Source organism: Pleurodeles waltl, chromosome 1_1, assembly GCF_031143425.1.
Source record: "Pleurodeles waltl isolate 20211129_DDA chromosome 1_1, aPleWal1.hap1.20221129, whole genome shotgun sequence".
NCBI lineage: Eukaryota > Metazoa > Chordata > Amphibia > Caudata > Salamandridae > Pleurodeles > Pleurodeles waltl.
The window spans coordinates 761466267-761485962 of record NC_090436.1 but is presented as its reverse complement, the minus strand read 5'-3'; the positions used below and the strand labels follow the sequence as shown (position 1 = coordinate 761485962).

Sequence of the window (19696 nt, the reverse complement as noted above, 5' to 3'; positions counted from 1 at the left end):
GATTATGGTGACTACTTAGACAAGGTTGTATACCTTTGCCAACTAGACCCCATTTCTAACAGGAAAAATATCGATGAACTCTCCTTAATCTAGGTCATTCTTTTTAGAACTTAATGCTGCAATATTCCATGAAATCACATGAAGTTGTAGTCCATCATCCTTAACTTGTGATATATCATGAGACTGGTGTGGTTTACCCTTCTAAAGAAGCCTCTCCACATCCACACAGTCATTTAATTCACTCCTTCTCCCAAGAGAGAATGGAGGGTGAAGTGCATCTATTGGCACTGGAGGAATCCACTCAGATTGCAGACTCAGACATTCTGCAAGTCAATCAATCTCACCCAACCCATCATTGCTACATCTGGCTATGTTAGTCATTGTATGGTTACTGGTTTGTAACATTGGATGCTCAATGCTCTTTATGCCTAGGAGGGTGTCCTACTGAGGGTGAATTACATTTAAACTGTATTGATTACACCCATGGGACACGAGGTGTGCAAATCCAAGTTCACCAAAACATTTACTGACATTTATCTCCCTAACAATAGGACTATATAATTAATTAGCCGTTTCTGTGTAGGGCAATGTTTTGCTTCTAAGATTTCAGATCCTATCAGACAAAAACATTGCCTAAGATTTCGTACCTAGTGAATTACTTTGTTTATCAAGGACCCACCACTTTCTCTGCCTCCTGAAGGTAAGCTAGGACCATTAACCATATATTACTGATTCAGGTAGGCCCCTGGGAGTTATACTTATTCTGCTGCTCCTCCAACGTCTATACGGAGTGACTCCTAGTTCCCTCCAGTCATCCTGCAGCCCCATACAAATATACTGGGATTGTGGATTTTGAGTCATTGTACTTCATCTGCTTACGTGATTCCCACCACATGCTGATACACCAACTGGGGTTTTAGGTGTTTGACAAGGTGGTGTGACTGCTCTATTTTCACCAGAGGCCCCCCAGTTAATATTGACTGGAGGCACATTCCTACTGGGGATAGGGTGTAAATGATCATGTGTACCCACAACCCTCCTTTGATTCCCTTCAGCTGAATTCCCATACTTTGGTTTTTCAAGCACTTTTTCTTGTCATGATACAAGCATTACAGATCCCCAATGTAGCTGTTGCTCCTATATTCTGGATCAAACATCTCAGTTCTAAAAACTTTTGTAGGGTAACGATTCCCCCCAACTTTCCAATAAGCTCTCTGAGTTCCTCTGTCGAAGTATTCTTATTTTGTGTACACAATGCTACATCCGCACATATAACTTTATCATGAGGAGTTATACAGGCTCCCTCAATGAGGGGACTAAATCGGTTCACAGAAGGTATTCCACAAATAATATATGTAATAACATGGGCGTCATCACTGTTCAAATTATAGCACTTAAGAATTGTGGAAGAGGCAGTCTGGGATCCTACACCCTTAAGTACTGGGACACTTCTTTTGGCAGGATTATCAGTCGATTGGGTAGGAGGTTTGGCCACCTTAAGTCCCTCTTTAAAAATACATGCTATTTTTGGCCTTGTATTACAGCAATCCATTTGTTTCCCCTTGTTAAGGACTGATTGACTTCTTCAATTAGATTGCCAATGTCTTCTATTGCACAGTTTCTTGCTGTGTACCGAGCAGGCATTTTACTTTTTGTCGTACCTAGGGGTCTACTCTGAGCCTTTCTCTTCCCCATAACTTTATCAGACAGAACATCAGGTATTTTTAAAACATATTTATTTTAGTCCATGCCCCCTCTGCAGGGAACTAAGATGTGCTTCTAAGATCTTATAAATAACCAACAGAGAAAGACTCCAAAACCATCAGTCTTCCCACCCATTAAGGATTAACAGGAAATCACCATCAACAGACACCAGCTACAACCCATAGACAGCTGTAAGAAAATGTAAAGTGGGTGGCCCTGCCCTTTCGCTTCCTGGCACAAACAGGCTATGATGGGCCTGGTATTGAGGTGGGTCATAGTCCCACCCCAGCATAGAGTCAATTATGGCCATGTAGCGTTTCACGCTATGGGAGTGATGAAGCGCTTTTAAGGGCTGTTTGCAGTGATGTGGTAATGGCTGGCTAAGATGGACCTGGTATTGGCCCGGGCCCAATCACAGGTACTTTCCTCATGCATCCCGTGCTGCGAGTGATAAAGTGTTTTTAAGCACTGCTGGCAATGATGTGGTAACGGCTAGCCTACCTCCTTGGCACGTGTGGTGGTACTGGGGGATGCAGTCCCACCCCAGCACAGAATCAATTATGGCAATGCAGCATCCCATGCTGCAGGAGTGATAAAGCACTTTTAAGCGCTGAAGGCAATGACAGGGTAGTAGCTGGCCTGCCTTCTTGGCAAGTGTGTTGGTGCTGGGGGACATAGTCCCACCCCAGCACAGAGTCAATTATGGCCATGCAGCTTCCTGTGCTGTAGGAGTGATAAAATGCTTTTAAGCACTGCTGGCAATGACGAGGTAAGGGCTGGTCCTGCCTCCTTGGGAAGTGTGGTGGTGTTGGGAGACATAGTCCCACCCTAGCACAGAGTCAATTATGGCTTTGCAGCTTCCCACACTGTGGGAGAGATAAAGCTCTTTTTCACCCTGCTGGCAATGATGTGGTAATGGCTGGTCCCGTCTCCTTGGCAAGTGTGGTGGTGCCATGGGACATAGTCCCACCCAAGCATAGAGTCAATGATGGCCACGCATCTTCCCAATGTGGTTTATCTCTTTTTCGGAGTAATCATCCTTTGGTGCTCATGCCAGGCCCTTGATTCCAGTTTCTGGGAGAACAAATTAGCATCAACAATGCCAAGTTGTACACCAGGTTATTGGAGACTGTTCATTTACACCTTTTGATTTTCATCAACAACATCAGCCTTTTCCATTTCTGCGCCTCTGGATTTAATGCTGAGAGCCATAATACTAGGTCATATCAATCAATTCAGTGGGGGGCAAAGGCAGCAACTGCAGACGGGAAGTCAAAGTTACTGCAAACCCTGAATCTGGAACTCAAACATCTTCTAACTGAGACTCACTGGGGTCAGAGCCTATCTGCAGCCCCTCTAATCCCCTGCCCAAAAAAGAGCGCATGCCAGTCCAGTCCATGCCACTCTGAATTGGCTACCCAACTTAGACAGTATGATAACAAGAATGCAAAAGACAGTTAGTAGCCCAGAGGCTAGAGCCTCCTCAAAAGGTAAAATTTACCCTGGCGAAAGTCAAGGCTGCGATGGACAGGAAGGATCCAGCAAACAACACCAAGCAACAAACCATCACTGATTGCTTTATGGGAGAAACTCAGGCAGCAACAAAGGTTGCAGTGGAAGAGGTCTCTCAGCCATTGAAATTATTAAAGGTCACCGCCTAGATAAGTTGTGTCTCGTCCGAAAGCCTTCCTGACCTACCTGACTTACATGACAGATTTGGAGTCAGAATCAATCTGTGGCAAATTCGAGATATCTCAAAAGGCTCTAGTGTCTAGCACAATTAGAGGCCACCACTCAAGCCTAGGTAATTCAATTGATGACCTAGAGCTCTTTAATAAACTCAATCTTTAAACACAATATCAGCATTCACAACAAAAAAGGCGGAGGGTCTGTCAGAGGGGCAGAAGGAGAAACACTCTGCTACCTTACCACCAAGATCGATGAGGCAAATGGTACAAGCAAACCCCTCAATAGAATTGTCCATTCAAACTGATTCAGACACCCAGAAAGATGCTCCACCTACCTATCTAGTACTCATTGCAATGAATGCAATAACCAGTATGCTAGTGAAAATGCCTGACTCCTTCATATCCCAGTCCTCCAAAATGGATCAACAGATACTATCAATCAAAGAGATGGTGAATAACATCAAAGATCTAAAAATTAACATGACAAAAGAGAATCTGTACATCTCTGTCCCTGAGCCCTTGGTGGAGAGGGTACCACAAACTCTGCTCTAGAGAACTTAATAGACACCTTGCAACTGTTACCACACAAATTGAAGGTCCAAATGAATGGGGCACAAGAGATCTACCTATGAAGAGAATTCCTTCATTAGAGTCTCCTCTCATATTCTAACAAAATAAAAACTGCAGGGAAAAGCCCATTTTATTGACAACGTAGGGAGTGACAAGTCAGCCAGTGAAGTCCCCCTGGCCATCTGCTCCTGGAATATTTCATGATGGGATCACCAGTGCAATGGGAACTTGGTCTCCTTCTTTAATGATTTTCTAATAATCTGCGGGAAAGTTGGACAATTTCTGAAACTATGCTGCATAACTTTCTCCAAGAGGAGGCCTCTCAATACTTTTAAAAACAGAAATAGGATAAAGTAGCATTCAAGTCATTGCAAACGCAAGAAATATATTAGCCGTCAAAGTAATATATCACATGGGCATATGGTTATGTGCAGGGAAGGCTTTAGAGCTGGTGGAGCCCCTTTTTTTGGCGCCACCCCATGTCCACCTCTCCGGATTCACTTACTATCACCTGGGAAATGTGCCCCTCATCTCTACAGACCCCCCCTGTCCCATATATTAATTTGTTTCAAAGCCCTTGCAAAGGCTGATTTACTAATCCACACACTAATCCACTTGGCTGTCCACATAAAATATAGTCCTGTTCTTTGCAGCAGGCATATTAACCCTCTTCGCTACTTTATTAGGAGTAAAAGCTGCCACCAGACAGAACTTCCATCTCTCTCCCTAACAAGAACATTATCACAAGAGACATTTTAATTGCTTCCTGAAGGCTGGACGCACGAGGAACTTTTCAGCAGGTGCTTTTTAATCACAAGTTTCCTAAGTTATTGCTAAACACAGCCCCCCCAGTTCAGCGCCCCCAATCCAGGTCGGCACCCAGAAGAGGCTTCCCCAGATCAAAATTCCAACTACAATCTTCTGTTAGAAAATGAAGAAACGATCAGCAAAGCTGATCTGCACTACCCTTGCGGACCTGTGATTGCAATACCTGAACGGGAGATTCGTTAAGGACCAACCAGCGTAGGCCATGTTTGACAAAGATGAGATAAAATCACCAATTGATCATACATTTGCAACTTTAGCTGACTTTTATAAAATATAGGAAGCCTACATAATACAGAGAACTGAAAGCCACCACAACGCTCAGCACATAACATTATGGAATCACATCGAAGATTTATCCTGGGACAATCAGCGAGCGATCTAACAGCAGTTAAAGCTGGGAAAAAGAGTATATGGTCATGTTCCCTAAATAAACATCTACAAGAATTATGAAGTCAACCGATCTTTACTGATCACATGAAAGAAGCTGTTGAGACAATGAATTGTCAGGTATGGAATCTTGAATAGTGCACTGGTTTAGTAAGAGACATATTTGAGTTTCTATCACCAAGCCAAAATCCTTCCTCCCTAAAGAACCAGCTAAAATCCAAAAAGTTAATAAAAAAGCAAATTCTCAGAAGGCAACTAAAAGTCCTATATAAAATGGCTTCATCAAAAAATGCCAGAAGCTAAAAATCTATACAATTAAGAGAAAACACAAATATTCTCTATGGATCGAACTATACAACACAATACACACAAAAAATAGAAGTATTTTTTGGGAGCTAGTCAGTCTGGTGACCAAGTCGATCAGATCAGGGGAGACTATCATTTTCCAAAATCAGGATGGAAAGAACACATGGAATGTCTCCAAGTACTTTCCAGAACAACATCAGAGGCCAAGACAGATATGTCCTATCACCTGGGGGGGTGGGTGGGTCTGGGGCGGGCTAAATGCCTCATATCCGCATTCACCAACTCAAGAACCTAGCGCCCAAATGGCCTCTCTGTGGCAATAATGACGAAATACACTGCTGCCTAGAGTGTGCTAGTAGCTACTATAATCAGTTCAGTGCCACATGCTGAGCAAATTCTGCCATCGTGAAAGGTTTGTATAATGCATGGCACCAAAGAGCTACAGGCTGATTGCTCTGCTCGCTGCAGAAGAGAAACATTTTGTTAAACATTTATTAACTTTTCTATAGAAATGGACCAATGCAGCAGGGAGACTACCATTCAACCAAGCCAAATTCTGTAGAGATTGCTCCACCATCTATAACATCATGGCGTTGATCATTCCTACTCAGAGAGCATTAGGAGATAAGGGTAAGAATCTATATGCATGTTTTGTCAACTTCTCAACGGCAGGGAAGGAAAATTCGAATGATAATCTCTACACTTCCTATTGTTGCAAGATTTTAAGATTTCACACATTGTGTATGGTTTTAAATAACTGGCCATGTGATGACATGTTTTACCTTTCACAATTAAAAGAAGGGAAGGAAAATTGTACGTGACTTAACCTGTAGAGCAATATAAGGTATTTTTTAAACATTTTTTATACATGTTTTTATTTTTTTATTTTGGGAGGGTGATCAATATTTTCACTTTAATGTAAGGTTTTAAGGTTTTATATATTGTATATGGTTTTAAATAAGTGAAACAGTAAAATATTATTAAATTACATTACAATACTAGGTCGTATATGCCAGCTGAGGTTTTTGTGAAACTGAAACACTCACCTCTGCCACCATTGGCTCACCATGGGAGTACACTGTGCAGTGCCAGCAACCATATCTCAGAAGTATATATTGTTGGTACAGGCAATATCGAGATGAAACGACATCCTTTGAGCATTATTTTAAGAGAACCACACCCCTCAGTATCTAGATGTATGTGATCCTGCAATAGCTTCAAAATACACCACAATGTATGGTAATGGTAATCATGAAGATCACCATGGTGTTTCTATCCCTAATTAACACCTTGACCATAAAGGTAGACATGGAAAATACTATGGAACTGATTTAGAACTTAGCATACGTTTGTCTGTCATAACGGTGACCGATATCCTGTCTGCTGAAATCTAAGTCCAATTGGACTTTCTTTCTGAAGAGAATAGCAGGCCACTCTCGGTGATAATCATTGAAATAAGCTAATTTTCAGACTATGCAGTAAAAACCCATGAGTATGACTGTAAAATCTAAAATTCCTGCATCTTCAGTTAAATGTCACAGTTGCTTTCTCTTTGAAATAAAGCTAGAGATTCAGCCAGGGAGGGAGCATAAATGGTAAGCAGAATACCTTTTGCAGCATCACACTATTCTCACATTTTATCTGTATACTTCTCGTCTGCCAGTGGCATGATGGCATCTGTCAAACTGTACATTGCACGCTAGCACGGGTTTCCGAAGATCACAGGACATATATAGTTCTCTTTAAAGACAATAATAGAAAGGTGCCATTTTGGGCTATATAAAGCCAATGACATATTTATTTTGTTGTTATCATTTTTCTAGGATGCTCATTGCTTCTCCCGAAGAACAGGTTAAACTAGGCCACACCACGGTAATTTCTATTTGACCTGCTAACGCCAATTTTACTTTTTCTTATATAATAATTGATCAATTTGTGAATATATTATAGCAAGGCTGATTGGTTTATTTATATTTTTTGCATTTGTAAAAACACTTGCAGAAAGAAAGTGGTGACAAGACATACCCAAGTGGGTTGCACAAATGATGTTGGACTCTTAGTTCACATCCTCCTATAAACAGTGGCTTTCTCTTCAGCTGTAAAGCTGGTTACAAGCTCGCTTTTTATTTCATTTATTTTTATATTAACTATTAATATCAGCTAATAATATTTCCTGCATCCCCTTTTTTAAAGTTTATGTCATAATATGTTAAGCTAATATTGTTACGTTGTAGATGCCGGCAATGCAATCATTTATTTAAGTCTTCTTCACAATTAAAATTATTAACATGCATGCGGAAAGGCTTGTTATTTAAACATATCAATAATAAAACAGCCACATCATTGAGAGATTTGTAAATGTAAAATGTTTACTTCAAGCTTTTGTGGCAAATGCTTGCAATATAGCAACGTTTTTGTTATTGACAGGCTAATTAAAGAAAGCATGTGGTATTAGGCCAAATCTTACCATATTATAACCAGAAAGTCATAATATGAACTTTTAAACATAAAAACCCAACCCCTATATGCCCCGTCCTGTCAATATTTCATAGTTTCTGCATTTCAGTATAGAACTAGTGTAATATTACTTATGGGTTATTTTACATTGCATTTGAAATCCTTCTTGGGTTGTAATAGTTTAACTTTCTAATCTAAACGAGCTGGCATTGACAATGATGGAGCAGTTATTCAGAATGTGTAATTTATCTATTTATGTTGGTCAGTAAATCTAGGAGGCTTATTAAAAAGCCCCTCTGCGCCACCAGAACATCACCTTTACTGACAGTCTGGCGATGCACACTGCAGGGCCATATCTACATGGCCACATAATGCCACTCTGTGTGGCTTTTCATGGCTTCATAGATATGGACTGAGGCAACGCAATGCAAGTTGCTGCGTTGCCTCACCCTGTGACAGGGAGGCATGCCATGACGTTACAGTGTGTGTTCCCAGGTAACACCCATGGCATTTGACACATTCCCGGATTTACAAGATTTCGTAAACCTGGGAATGCGTCAAAAGCCTGAGCCTTCCAAGGGAAGGGGTAAGAGACGAGCAAAGAGGAGAAATACCTTAATGTTTCCTCGTTTTTCCTCTTTCAATGTGTACTGCATTCTGCAATGCAGACACCCTTGCGCCATGGTGCAAGGCTCCCTGTGTTGATGTATGGCAGCCCACTGTGCACCAGCACAGGGGAAAAGGACAGGAATGCACCTGATCTCATATATACTTCACATTCCTTCTCTTTTCTTTTAATGCAGGGCAGTGCAGCAAGAATCCTGGTGGTGGTGCCCTGTGCCAAAACCTCATAAATGAGGCCCTAGGAGTTTTGTATCAGGTTAAATGATGCTGGCAGTCATGATTGGCTAGCAGTAGCTTTCAAGGTATTAGCTAAACATAACTCCAATAACTGCTTATGTTATTTATTAGTATGCAAGCTGCAAATCATATTAAAATATATGGCATGAAGTACACAAACATACTGTCCTTATATGATGAAATAACCTCAGATGAGGTTTTCATTATCCTTGTCATTGTACAGTTTGATGTTTTTTTATGCCTTATGCTAAGGTGGTCTGTGATACTATCCAGCCAAGTGAGCGTGTTGTAGCACACTCTAGATAGAACATACTGGACAGATAAAATCTGATTTATAATGAGCGATACTGACTACCTGACTGTTATGTCCAACATGGTGGTGCCCTTGAAATTGTTGCTAGCCTTGTCCCAGCCACTGAGGAGAGCTCTGCCTTTCAACGCGATACATTTTCTGCTCATAATGTGGCTAAGAAGCAATGAGGTAGAAAGATCACTGTGACCATAATCTTCCCCCATTCCTCTAAGTCTCAAGCCTGATCTACTTGTGGTCATGGTAGCTGCTTTCCAGACATTAGTATAATTTGACTGGCAGTCCAAAGCTGTGGCAGCTATTGTAGCCTTTAAATTGGTATCAAGGGAGTTCACACATCCCGTTTAAGGTAGGGAGCAAAAACAACAAACAATTGCCAGACTTGGTTACGCAGGAATATGTGTGACATATCCTGTCAGTGGGCGAGTCCCTGACAGCTGGAGCAGGTGGGAGGATCACTAGGCAACATGTGTTTGCATGAACTAGAACATAAGAGAGTTGAAAGTGCTGGCACTATGTTACACAAAGCACCCAAAAATATTAAAGAAACAAATATTTTAAGCCCAGCTACCACTCAGGTGCTCAGTCCCACCCTTGGCACCCATACCTAATGATATGGTTGGGATTAAGGGGGTAGCTCCTCTGTGTCCAGAATGAAGGACTGTATGACATCCAGTCTCAGGTAGTTGCAATTTAACAGGTGCTGCACACAAAACCACGCAGAAGAAAGCACTTTTGACTCTCTCTTTGCAAAATACATAGGGACGTAGTTATGGGAGACTTGCACAGCCACTGCATCGCTTTTAGTGATGCAATGGTGGCGCAAACCTTTCAGCCATATCTATGACGTCCTGCAAATCCACTTTGTATGGCTTGAATGGCCTCATAGTTATGGAGTAAGGCAAGAAAGCACAAATCGTGTGTTGCCTTATTCTGCAGCACACATTGGAAGAGGAAAACACCTCCCAGGATTGTGTCTGTGCAGAAATGTGCCCCTTCCTGTAGTAATAAAATCCTGCATGGAGCACAAGTACCCTTGCACCATGGTGCAGGGGTGCCTGTGTTGACGCTAAGCTGCTGAAATGGCACCACCACGGGGGGATAAGACATGAATGTGCGCATGCCATAGATACAGAGCATTCCTACCCTTTCACCTTAACAGAGGAGAGTGCAGTAAGGTGACTTGCTGTGCTGCTCTGCACCAAATCCCCATAAATCTGTGCCATATTGGCACATTTATAAGAAAGTGGGGCATCATAGATAATACACCACTTTTATTTATGATACGGTGCAACATGGCAGTCTGTATCATAAATATCATAAATGGTGGTCATTAGGCCAAGAGCGGCAGAATTTTTGACACTGTTTTGGTGCTTTGCTGCAGTAGTGTCAAACATTTTGATGCTAGTGCAGCAAGTACAAGGAGGCTCATAGGTTACTATGGGTGCGCCATTTTAACACCTGCTTTGAGCACGCATTAAAAATGACGCAAAAAATGGAGCAGGGAATTCCTGTGAATTTCACTGTTGCAGGCCTCTTAGCGCCGGAACACCCCCCTTGCATACATTATGCCTGGTGCAGGAATAATGTGGTGCAAGGGTTTACAAAGTGGCACAATGCATTGCGCTACTTTGTAAATATGGCGCTGCAAAAATTCCTCCTTAACGCCACATTAGCGTAAAACAATGACCCTAATGTGCCACAAAGAGGCGTTAGGGGTTTGAAAATATGCCCCATAGTGTTCAAAAGTGAATAGAGGAGGGGCATGACAATACATAGATATTTATCTTTAAAACAGCTGCCATGTTTCAGGAACCATTATAAAAGTAACTGACGCAACCAGAATAATAATATCATAACAAGCCATATTTATATCGAAGTACTAAGTAAAATGCCATAGAACATTCTTTTCTGAAACGACATTATCACCCTTCGCTGGTCCTGTAACTGTTTTAACCAAACGGCTAAATATTGTAAAAGAAATATGCACACCTCATAATCAATATTCAGATAATTGAAGTCTCCGGGAGTGAGGAAATGGTGCGTGTGTTTATCCACTGTAAAGTTGACTTGTCTGTGGTAGCGCTCGATGAGAACGGCATGCCAGTGCTGATCGTCCAACAGGCTGCCCAGGGTAATGTTAATTTCCGAAGTCGTGGATCGATGTTTAAGATCCCCTTTAGAAAGAAAAACCAGTGCAGGATTACTGTCACTGCCGGCTGACAAATGAGCATTATAACAATTGCAGAAACATGATTTCAAAATAAGAATCATCAGTTGATAACATGCTGCATCATTGACGGAGGCAAGCCTTTTTCAGTAATTATATATATTTTCTTTACTTTATCCACTATTTCCATTTGAAAATGGGGACAGACGATGTACATACTGAGAAAATAAGGTGCAGTTCAAGACTTTCAGCCTGCCCCCCATCTGCTTTCCTCAGTGACTAAATACCACCTACAAAAGCAACATAAAAATGAATGCAAATTCAAACCACCGAGACATGATGTGTGCAACAATTATTGAGAGGCTCCACCCTGCGAAATTAAGACTAACGTCGGCAGTACTCATTCTGAGACTTCGGGGCAATATCCAAATCATGGTATAATTTGCTTACCAGTAACTATACACATCTGATGACTCCCTGGCTTATAACAACCACTATTGAATCTGTGTAACATCCTGGCACACTGTTTTCTGCCGCACTTAATTGTAGAATACAAAAATAGATAAAGGGCAACGAGACTCTACACAGGAGCCAAGTAGAACTGTTCCTAAGGCATGGAACTCTTGACCTTTACTACACCATATACACATTAATAAGTAATTATGCCTACAGAGCACTGAAAGGAAGACATGGCCATGTTCTGTTAACTTTCAAAAGTAATTCTTGTCAGTCTGGTGCACAAGACTCTACTTGAAAATCGTATTGCCGGATTACAAGGCTGGTGGTCAGACTGCAGCAGTTAGATCCTTTTTCATATTTAATGAGACATTGGGAGTCAGTTATGTTCCTCCTGAACTGTCCCTGTTAGAACCTGTTATTACACCCTGGAACCGGAAGTATCTGATATGGAAGGTATCCATTGGTTTGGAACTGCAGCCAGGTTCCATGTGTCATCCAGTACCACTGCCCTTCAGTGGTTAATCTGAATTTGGGGCATTAGACCTGGGCATCACAGTATCAGCTCAAATTCCTAATTTCCTGAAAGTGAAAAATGACAAAATTTCTATTATATTGTAATTATTAAAGTACTAGATTGGCACTGATATCCCTTAGTAGTAGATTATATGGCTGTCAATGCCACTAGGTTACAGAGAGAAATGGAGTGTACATCTGACTTTGTTAATTCACTGGTGGCCCGGTAGGCCACAACAAAAATGCAAATCTGGTGATCCTTACTTCTTCACTGATACTACTGGATTAGGTCATGGTACTGTTCAATAATTCTCAAGTCTAATTTCTTCACAACTTCTGATTTGGTGCACTCCTTCAGACATCTGATAAACCTTGCTTTTCAATGCTAATCTGTCCTCTGATAAAAGACAGTTATCAACTGAGGAGTCACCAAAAAGAGATTGTAAAATTATCCCACAACCTCTATACACTCCTTTTTACTGCTCAAGGCCTGTAATTCACATAGGGAACACTGCCCTGGCACACATTTAACTGGGTTCACTGAGCACAGAACAGGTTAGTGCACACTATTATTGGTAATGTGCTGCCTCCAAAGCAGTCACAGACATGCCATCATTGGGTGCAGCGTATTTAAAAGGAAGACTGTCTGTTTGAAGCAGCCGGTCCACCTTTCACTTTACAGGTGGCAACTCACCTTTCATTACAAAGGTGGAAAGAGATACCCCTCCATTAAGATGCAGTGACTACACCCACCTGCAGTGAGATAGCCCTGGGACCACTGTCCTTTCCTTCATGAGGCACCCTCAGATTCACTGACTGTGCACCACCTCTTTGTGTTGCACAATCAGTGCAAAACCTAACTGCTATGTTGCTACTGTGTCCATGTCTGCAATGTGGCATGAGCACAGAGGTAAACTGTTCCCTGATTTGCGTGGTAGCACACCCTATGCATGTAAAATAATGCTCCCTTGCAATTTGCATTACTGTAGGGGCTATACAAGGATTTGCAGCCTCTTCTGTGATACCAAAGGACCTGCAGATAGAGAAAGCATGCAAAGACACCTGTTTTTACACAATGGCACTTTCTGTAAGTAGGCCCTAGGAGCCAGTTCTGGTAAAAGTTGTATCTCTTTCTTAGAACCATACTTGTCATCACTGTGCAATAAGTCTGGAAGCTGTTCACTATCTTTCTCCCTCTCTTCCTTTGCCATATCCAGTGTGTTGACTGTGAATTTCATTCTGAGCTGTGGCTTAGGGCCTGAACTAGAGTTTGGCAGAGAGGGTACCCTACCACAAACATAACATTGTACCCTGTCCCTAAAACCTTTAGTTCACCTGTCCTAGTTATAGAAGGCCAGACCATCAGCTTTCCACTGGAGGTGCCCCAGTTGGCTTTATCACCAGAAAGCTTTCTAGTGTGACTTGAGAGAGTGATGGATGTCATAGCAAGGGCATCAGGCTGCCTATTATATTTAGGGTTGAAGTTCTGGTGTCTTTTTCTCTGTTTGTCCCCATTAGGGAAGATCTAGTAGTGACAAATAGAAATTGAACAAATGATGACTCCCCCAGCCAAGGAAAACACAACCTAGGTGTGGGAGTCATTAGTTATAATTTTTTAAATAAACAATCTCTCACTCTGAACACACAACTTGAGGGAAGTTGTTGGACACTAAAGAGGTGATATTTACTAATCCCACTCCAATGTGAACCAACTTATATAAGGTGTTGAACATTAAAGGGGTGACAGTTATTATAACCATTTTGGGTGAAGGTTTGGAATATTAAAAGGGTGACATTTGCTATTCCCAAGTAATATCTATATGAATTTGAGGGACGGCGTTGGACACTAAGGACTTCAAATTTACAATAACTACTTCAAAGTAGAACTTTTAACATACCATATTACAAAATTAAAAAATATTGCCTACACAATCATTACTCCACATTCTCACATTTTTTAATTCAAAGTTAACAAAAATGTAATGTAAAAACATATTAATGTAAACTACAAAAGTTTATATGAAGTTCTACTTTAAAATTTAAAAACAATATTTTCTTTACTATTACAAATTAAAATATTGTTCAAAATATTACTCCTTTCATAAACTTTAAAAAATAAAATGATATAAAAATCCACAAAACAGAATTTGCAAGTAATATTTTAAGAAATAATTTTTTACGTTTTTAAATATTCAAAAATGTTGTAGTTTAATTTAAATTATTTTAACAAATTATTTATAAAGTTAGAAACAATACTTAAAATGAATTTCATATTTTTAATGTTAACCTAGCAGTAATTCAAATCATACTAGTTCATTTAAACATTGTTATGGAAATATAATTTTTATTTAAAAAAAAACATTAAATATGCCTTAATTACCATCAAATTTAGAAATAAAAAATAAATAAAAAACACTTAACAAATAAAAACTTTAATTTGCATATCTTTAAATGTATAAACATACAATTCAAAATTATGACATATATTTTTGAAAAATCTCCCCACCCTTATCCCCTAAAAACCCAGCACTTCCCTCTACTGAAAAATATAATAATAGATTATGAGCATTAACACAATGAAAATTTCATAAACAAAAAAAACATACTAAACACATTGAAAACCATCATTAAACACATACAATCAAAAAACTTAACATACGTTATATTCTAATTAGCACTAAAAATTATAACATATATAACAATATTTTCTATATCGATATTAAATGCAACAATATTAAAAACAACACTAAAAATTATATTTTTACCTTTAATATTCATGTCTGAAGTCCTGATATTTGTGACACAATATGTTTGCAGCGGGATATTATTTTCTGATATTTTGTCCAAACACAATTCAAATTATATGGTATGTGCTAAAAGACCTTAATTACATTCTTCTCTTCTTTTTTTCAACATATAAAGGAAGAAATGGACTAATCAATTATTTTTTATTGTCTGATCTAGGGGAGAAACGTGTCATGGGATTAATATGCATATTGTTGGCAATATTGCCTTTGGCGACAACAAATTATGCTGCTGTTGAGAAAAACAGCTGAGGTTTTAAAGAAAGTTCATGGCTTACAGGTGACCTCCTTTCATTTGACTGTGTAGGTTACATTGTGAATGAAGTCAACTAATACAATATAAGAAGTGAACTGGTAAATGAAAAAGACCACAAAAAAAGTCTGGTTTTTTTTTTTCATTTCCTTCTCCTCAACTTTTTTACATTGTTCGGTCTTGCCTAATAGACATTCTGTTTGTTTGGAAGTCAGTGTAAGGAATATTAATCACAGGTGTTTGCTAGTCATGTGGACCTGAGTAGATTTGAAAGTAGAATGGGGATTCCTGTACTCCTATCGGGTGTGTGCTTGAGTTGGTCAACTTAATTAGGGACTGATTATGCGTTCGGTGTTCAGACCGCCACAACTCCAATACGGCAGTGATGAGGTGGCCGTCTAACGGACAGCCTCACCACTGTCGTATTACGATGTTTCCACCAGGCTGACTTGTGGAAACATCATAATAGGACATTTCTGATGGTCAGCTTGGTGGAAATAGTGTGGCAGCATTGAACGGCATTGCACACAGCATCCTCAGAATGCACACTGTCTGCACAACAGGATGCTGGCAGGGGGCCCCTGCACTGCCCACAACATAATTGTGGGCAGTGCACGAGCCCCCTGTGGCCCCCAGAACTTCCTTTCCACCAGCCTTTCTACGGCAGTGCAACCACCATGGAAAGGCCGACAGAAAGGGATATCATGATCAGCACAGTGGTACCGAACTTTGGCTGACCACAACTTCCACTGCTACCAATGTGTCTGGATCCCTGATCCTGGCAGAGATGGTGGTCATCCTGGCAGCCTGACCGACAGGATCATAATGTGGCAGTCAGACTGCCAGGAGTGTGTTGCGCCCATGAAAAAATCGTAATAAGGCAGGTGGGAAGACGGCCAGGTCCACAGCAGTCTCCTCACCTTGGGCCTGTTGGGCGAGTTTTCCAACCGCCAAACTCTTAATCAGGTAATTAATTTTTTTCATCTTCATCAAAAGCACATCATTTTAAATGTAGGTTTGCAAAATTCTCAAATTGTGATTCCCTAAATGAAGACTTGGGATATGTGACCCAAAATAAAGGTTTATTTCGAGCCTAGAAAAGCATTTATGAAGGAGACCACTAGCTACTGTAGAACTGATTCACTCAGTATCAATAGTGAAATTTATTAGCTAAACACACACAGTTAAACTGTATTGCCCAATCTAGAAGTTGTTTTTTGAGTATGTGTCATACTTATTACTTATGTGTAGCTAACCTTCAAAAGTAAGATATGTTCAATCCGTGAAAAAAATATTTCTATCAAGGGCCAGATGTACCAAGGGTTTCAGAGTTCACAAACCTGAATCAGTGAGTCAGAGATTTTTCAAATGCATAAAACACTTTTTCTTACGTATTAAATTAATACGGTCTGAAACGCTAACTGTTTTTAGAGATGTATTCCTAATTGACATTTATAAGGGACACATTTTAGTTGTCCTATTCAAATACCAGTTCAGTATTCTTTCTATCAGTTGTTGCCAAAGTAATCTGGTTCTAAACCAGTGAAACGTTACCAGCTCACAAGATGGAGTGGTACCCCATTTGCAAAGGGAAGAGGTCCCCTTAGGTTAATTTTCAATTGGTAACCATAAAAAGCTTTTTTTTTTTAGGATAGGCAGCAGTCCGGGTAACTACTGGCAATTAATATATCTCATCCTAGCTTCCTTTAAGGAAACAGGGCTCCTTTAAAAAAAAAAGGTTTACCTAACCGAAAATGAGACCATCATCCCAGTTAGGACCACCAATCTCAGTGAGTCACTATTTGTGACTTATCTCAGAAATATTCATGACATAGGTCAGATGTATTCCTCATTTTGAGAAACTACCTATTCATACATAGGTCATTCACAAAATAATTTTGTAGATAGAAAAAGCTGGTACACAATTACCAACTGCTTCATGTAACCACATTGTTAGTACATCTTTCACATTCAAATATTTGACTATTTTCAATCACAATATTGCTTAGGTTAACATTATGCACTAAGGTGGTATATGGAAAAGGTGAACTTGCATGCTTGTCACATTAAAACGACCTGCATGGAAAATTGTACTATGTATTAATCCAAGCATCTCGATGTGTGGAAATCTTAACCTTGGAGCAACTCTCTAACAAAGAATGTTCAAGTGTTCTACAACTGACACCTTTTCTGAACACATTTTTGTACAATCTAAAGACTATCCACAAAAGATGTAACTGTAAAAACTACCTTTGGCATAAATTGACATCTAAATAGACAGGTTTCACCCGAAGGTGAAGGTTCTGTGTTAAAAACTGAGTTTGCCCTAATATTAATAGCAGTGAAGCACACCTGTCAGGAGATCCCAGGGGAAAAAAAGTTTTGTGTAAACGTTGCAGAAAAATTCTTGTCTATTTTGTAAAGGTGTCTATAATGTGCTTCAAATGCTGAGATTGCCAATTTTATAACTCTGTTTAAAAATGTTGAATAAGTCATTGTTTTTATTACTACTGGGATACAAAAATAAAATGTGTTTTGCAGCAACTAGATGTTCCACTGCACAGCAGAAATTAAAATGTCATTGTATAACCCTTTACATTGACTACCATCGTCACAGACGAGTTATTTAAATAATGCTACCTATTTAAAATTGGTGAAGTACAACTGCATGTTTTATTAACTTTTTGTATCAACAGTAGTAGACACAATGGAACATTTGTGATTGCTCTTAGAACACTGTGATGGTGCTAGCAATATAAAAATATTTTTTTCACACAAATAAATATTTTCATTTGACAAATGCCTAGCAAGTAACAAGTCAACAAGGCAAAGGGGAACAAGAAGGTCAACAACCAGAGACTGGAAAGGGTAAATGATAGTTTTAAAATGTGAAAGGCAGTGCTTCATTTTAGCTGGGGGTTGCTGGTTGGGTCATTCACCATTTGTTTAGGGGACTGACACTGATCTTTGCATCAGATATTTACCAAATGCAAGCGAGGTAAAAACAGAGAAGGTTGGAAGGACAAGGGTAAGAAAGACATCAAAATCTACACATAGGGAGAACGCAGGAACCTGCAAGAGTGAGATAAAGAGCAGGGAGTGTGTGGTAGTGGTTAAAGAGGCATGAGTTGGATTTAAGACCCAATCCTTGGCCTTCAGGTGCCAGTGGTGGCTGGTGACTGAAAGCAGTGGTGGGGCACAAATACAAGACGGAATTGCACCTTGTGTGTGAGCCTCACTACCCACTTATTTACATTCCACTTCCTCACCCACTGCCTTTGGTCACCTACCCGTTCACTCATCCACATTGCCATCCACTGCCATTCACACAACTCTTATACACAGACACCCTCATTTTCTCAGCCACTCAGTCAAGCCCTGCAAACACTTATTCAAACAAAAACACATTGCCTCACCCATCCAGTATCCAGCAGTTTCAGTGATAAAAGCTACACGTTTATTTGAGCTGCAGATTACATGTTTAATATGACATATCACGTCATTAGTCTGCAGAAGAAATAAAACGAGCAGAACTAGCCATGATAAATTACTGGAACCATTACTGCCTTTGAGAGATGAAATCACCTACAGAGGCAGTGAAGGGAAGGGAGAGGAGAGCTGAGAGAACAGATTTTTTTCTTATTGTCTGTAAAAAAAGATAAAGCTCCAATTTACTTGTGTGCAGGGTTGTCTTTGGCATTATTATGACTTCAGGTCTTCGGGTCATACTCCTGTCTCCCAGAGAGAGCCCTGGATGGAGTTATTTATTGTATTTATTCCATTTCTCTGCCACAAACTGCTTGTAATGCAGAAAAAGGGGATTTTGTTTGCGCAATGCCACATTCTTTTAATAAAATGTGACCTCTAGTACGTAACATGCTAGAGTGGGGTGTGGTCTGTAAGGTCTTCTGATCACACCCCATCATTTGAGTATATAGGAAAGGGTGGATAATAATATCGGAGTGGCATGAAGTTTTCAGAAACCCGGGTTGAACAAAAAACTGTCACACTGACAGCTTTTAAGAGCAGCCTCGCGGAAATCACTTATGAACTTAATGAGACAAAAGAGTTTTTAACTCAGCAGAAGATCACTAAACATCAGAAGGACATAGTTAAGTTCAACAGAGAAAAGGTCTACCCTTATATTAAGGATGACTATGACGTAGATACTCAGTCACGTTCTTCAGATGAATCAACCTCCTCATACAAAAAGCCACAAAATCTTAGTAGTGGTTCATCATCAGATGGATGGAGCACTGATGAGAATACACTGCAACCCTTTTACAACTATCCTCCTTACCCTGTCAGTCATTCTATGCCTTGGCAACCACCCTACCCATTTTTTCAACCTCGCCTATTGATGCCATTTGTGCCTTTTTTAGGCCA

General features: G+C 40.1%; 1 protein-coding gene across 3 annotated transcripts in view; it reads right to left on the bottom strand.

The window, feature by feature from the left end:
* Positions 1–19696, bottom strand: part of CNTNAP4 (contactin associated protein family member 4) — a 2124586-nt gene that overhangs the window by 1056881 nt on the left and 1048009 nt on the right. For all 3 annotated transcript variants that reach the window (XM_069227637.1, XM_069227632.1, XM_069227640.1), the window contains exon 6: positions 11104–11288. In XM_069227637.1, the coding sequence (XP_069083738.1) occupies positions 11104–11288 (185 nt within the window). The remainder of the gene's footprint in view (positions 1–11103; positions 11289–19696) is intronic.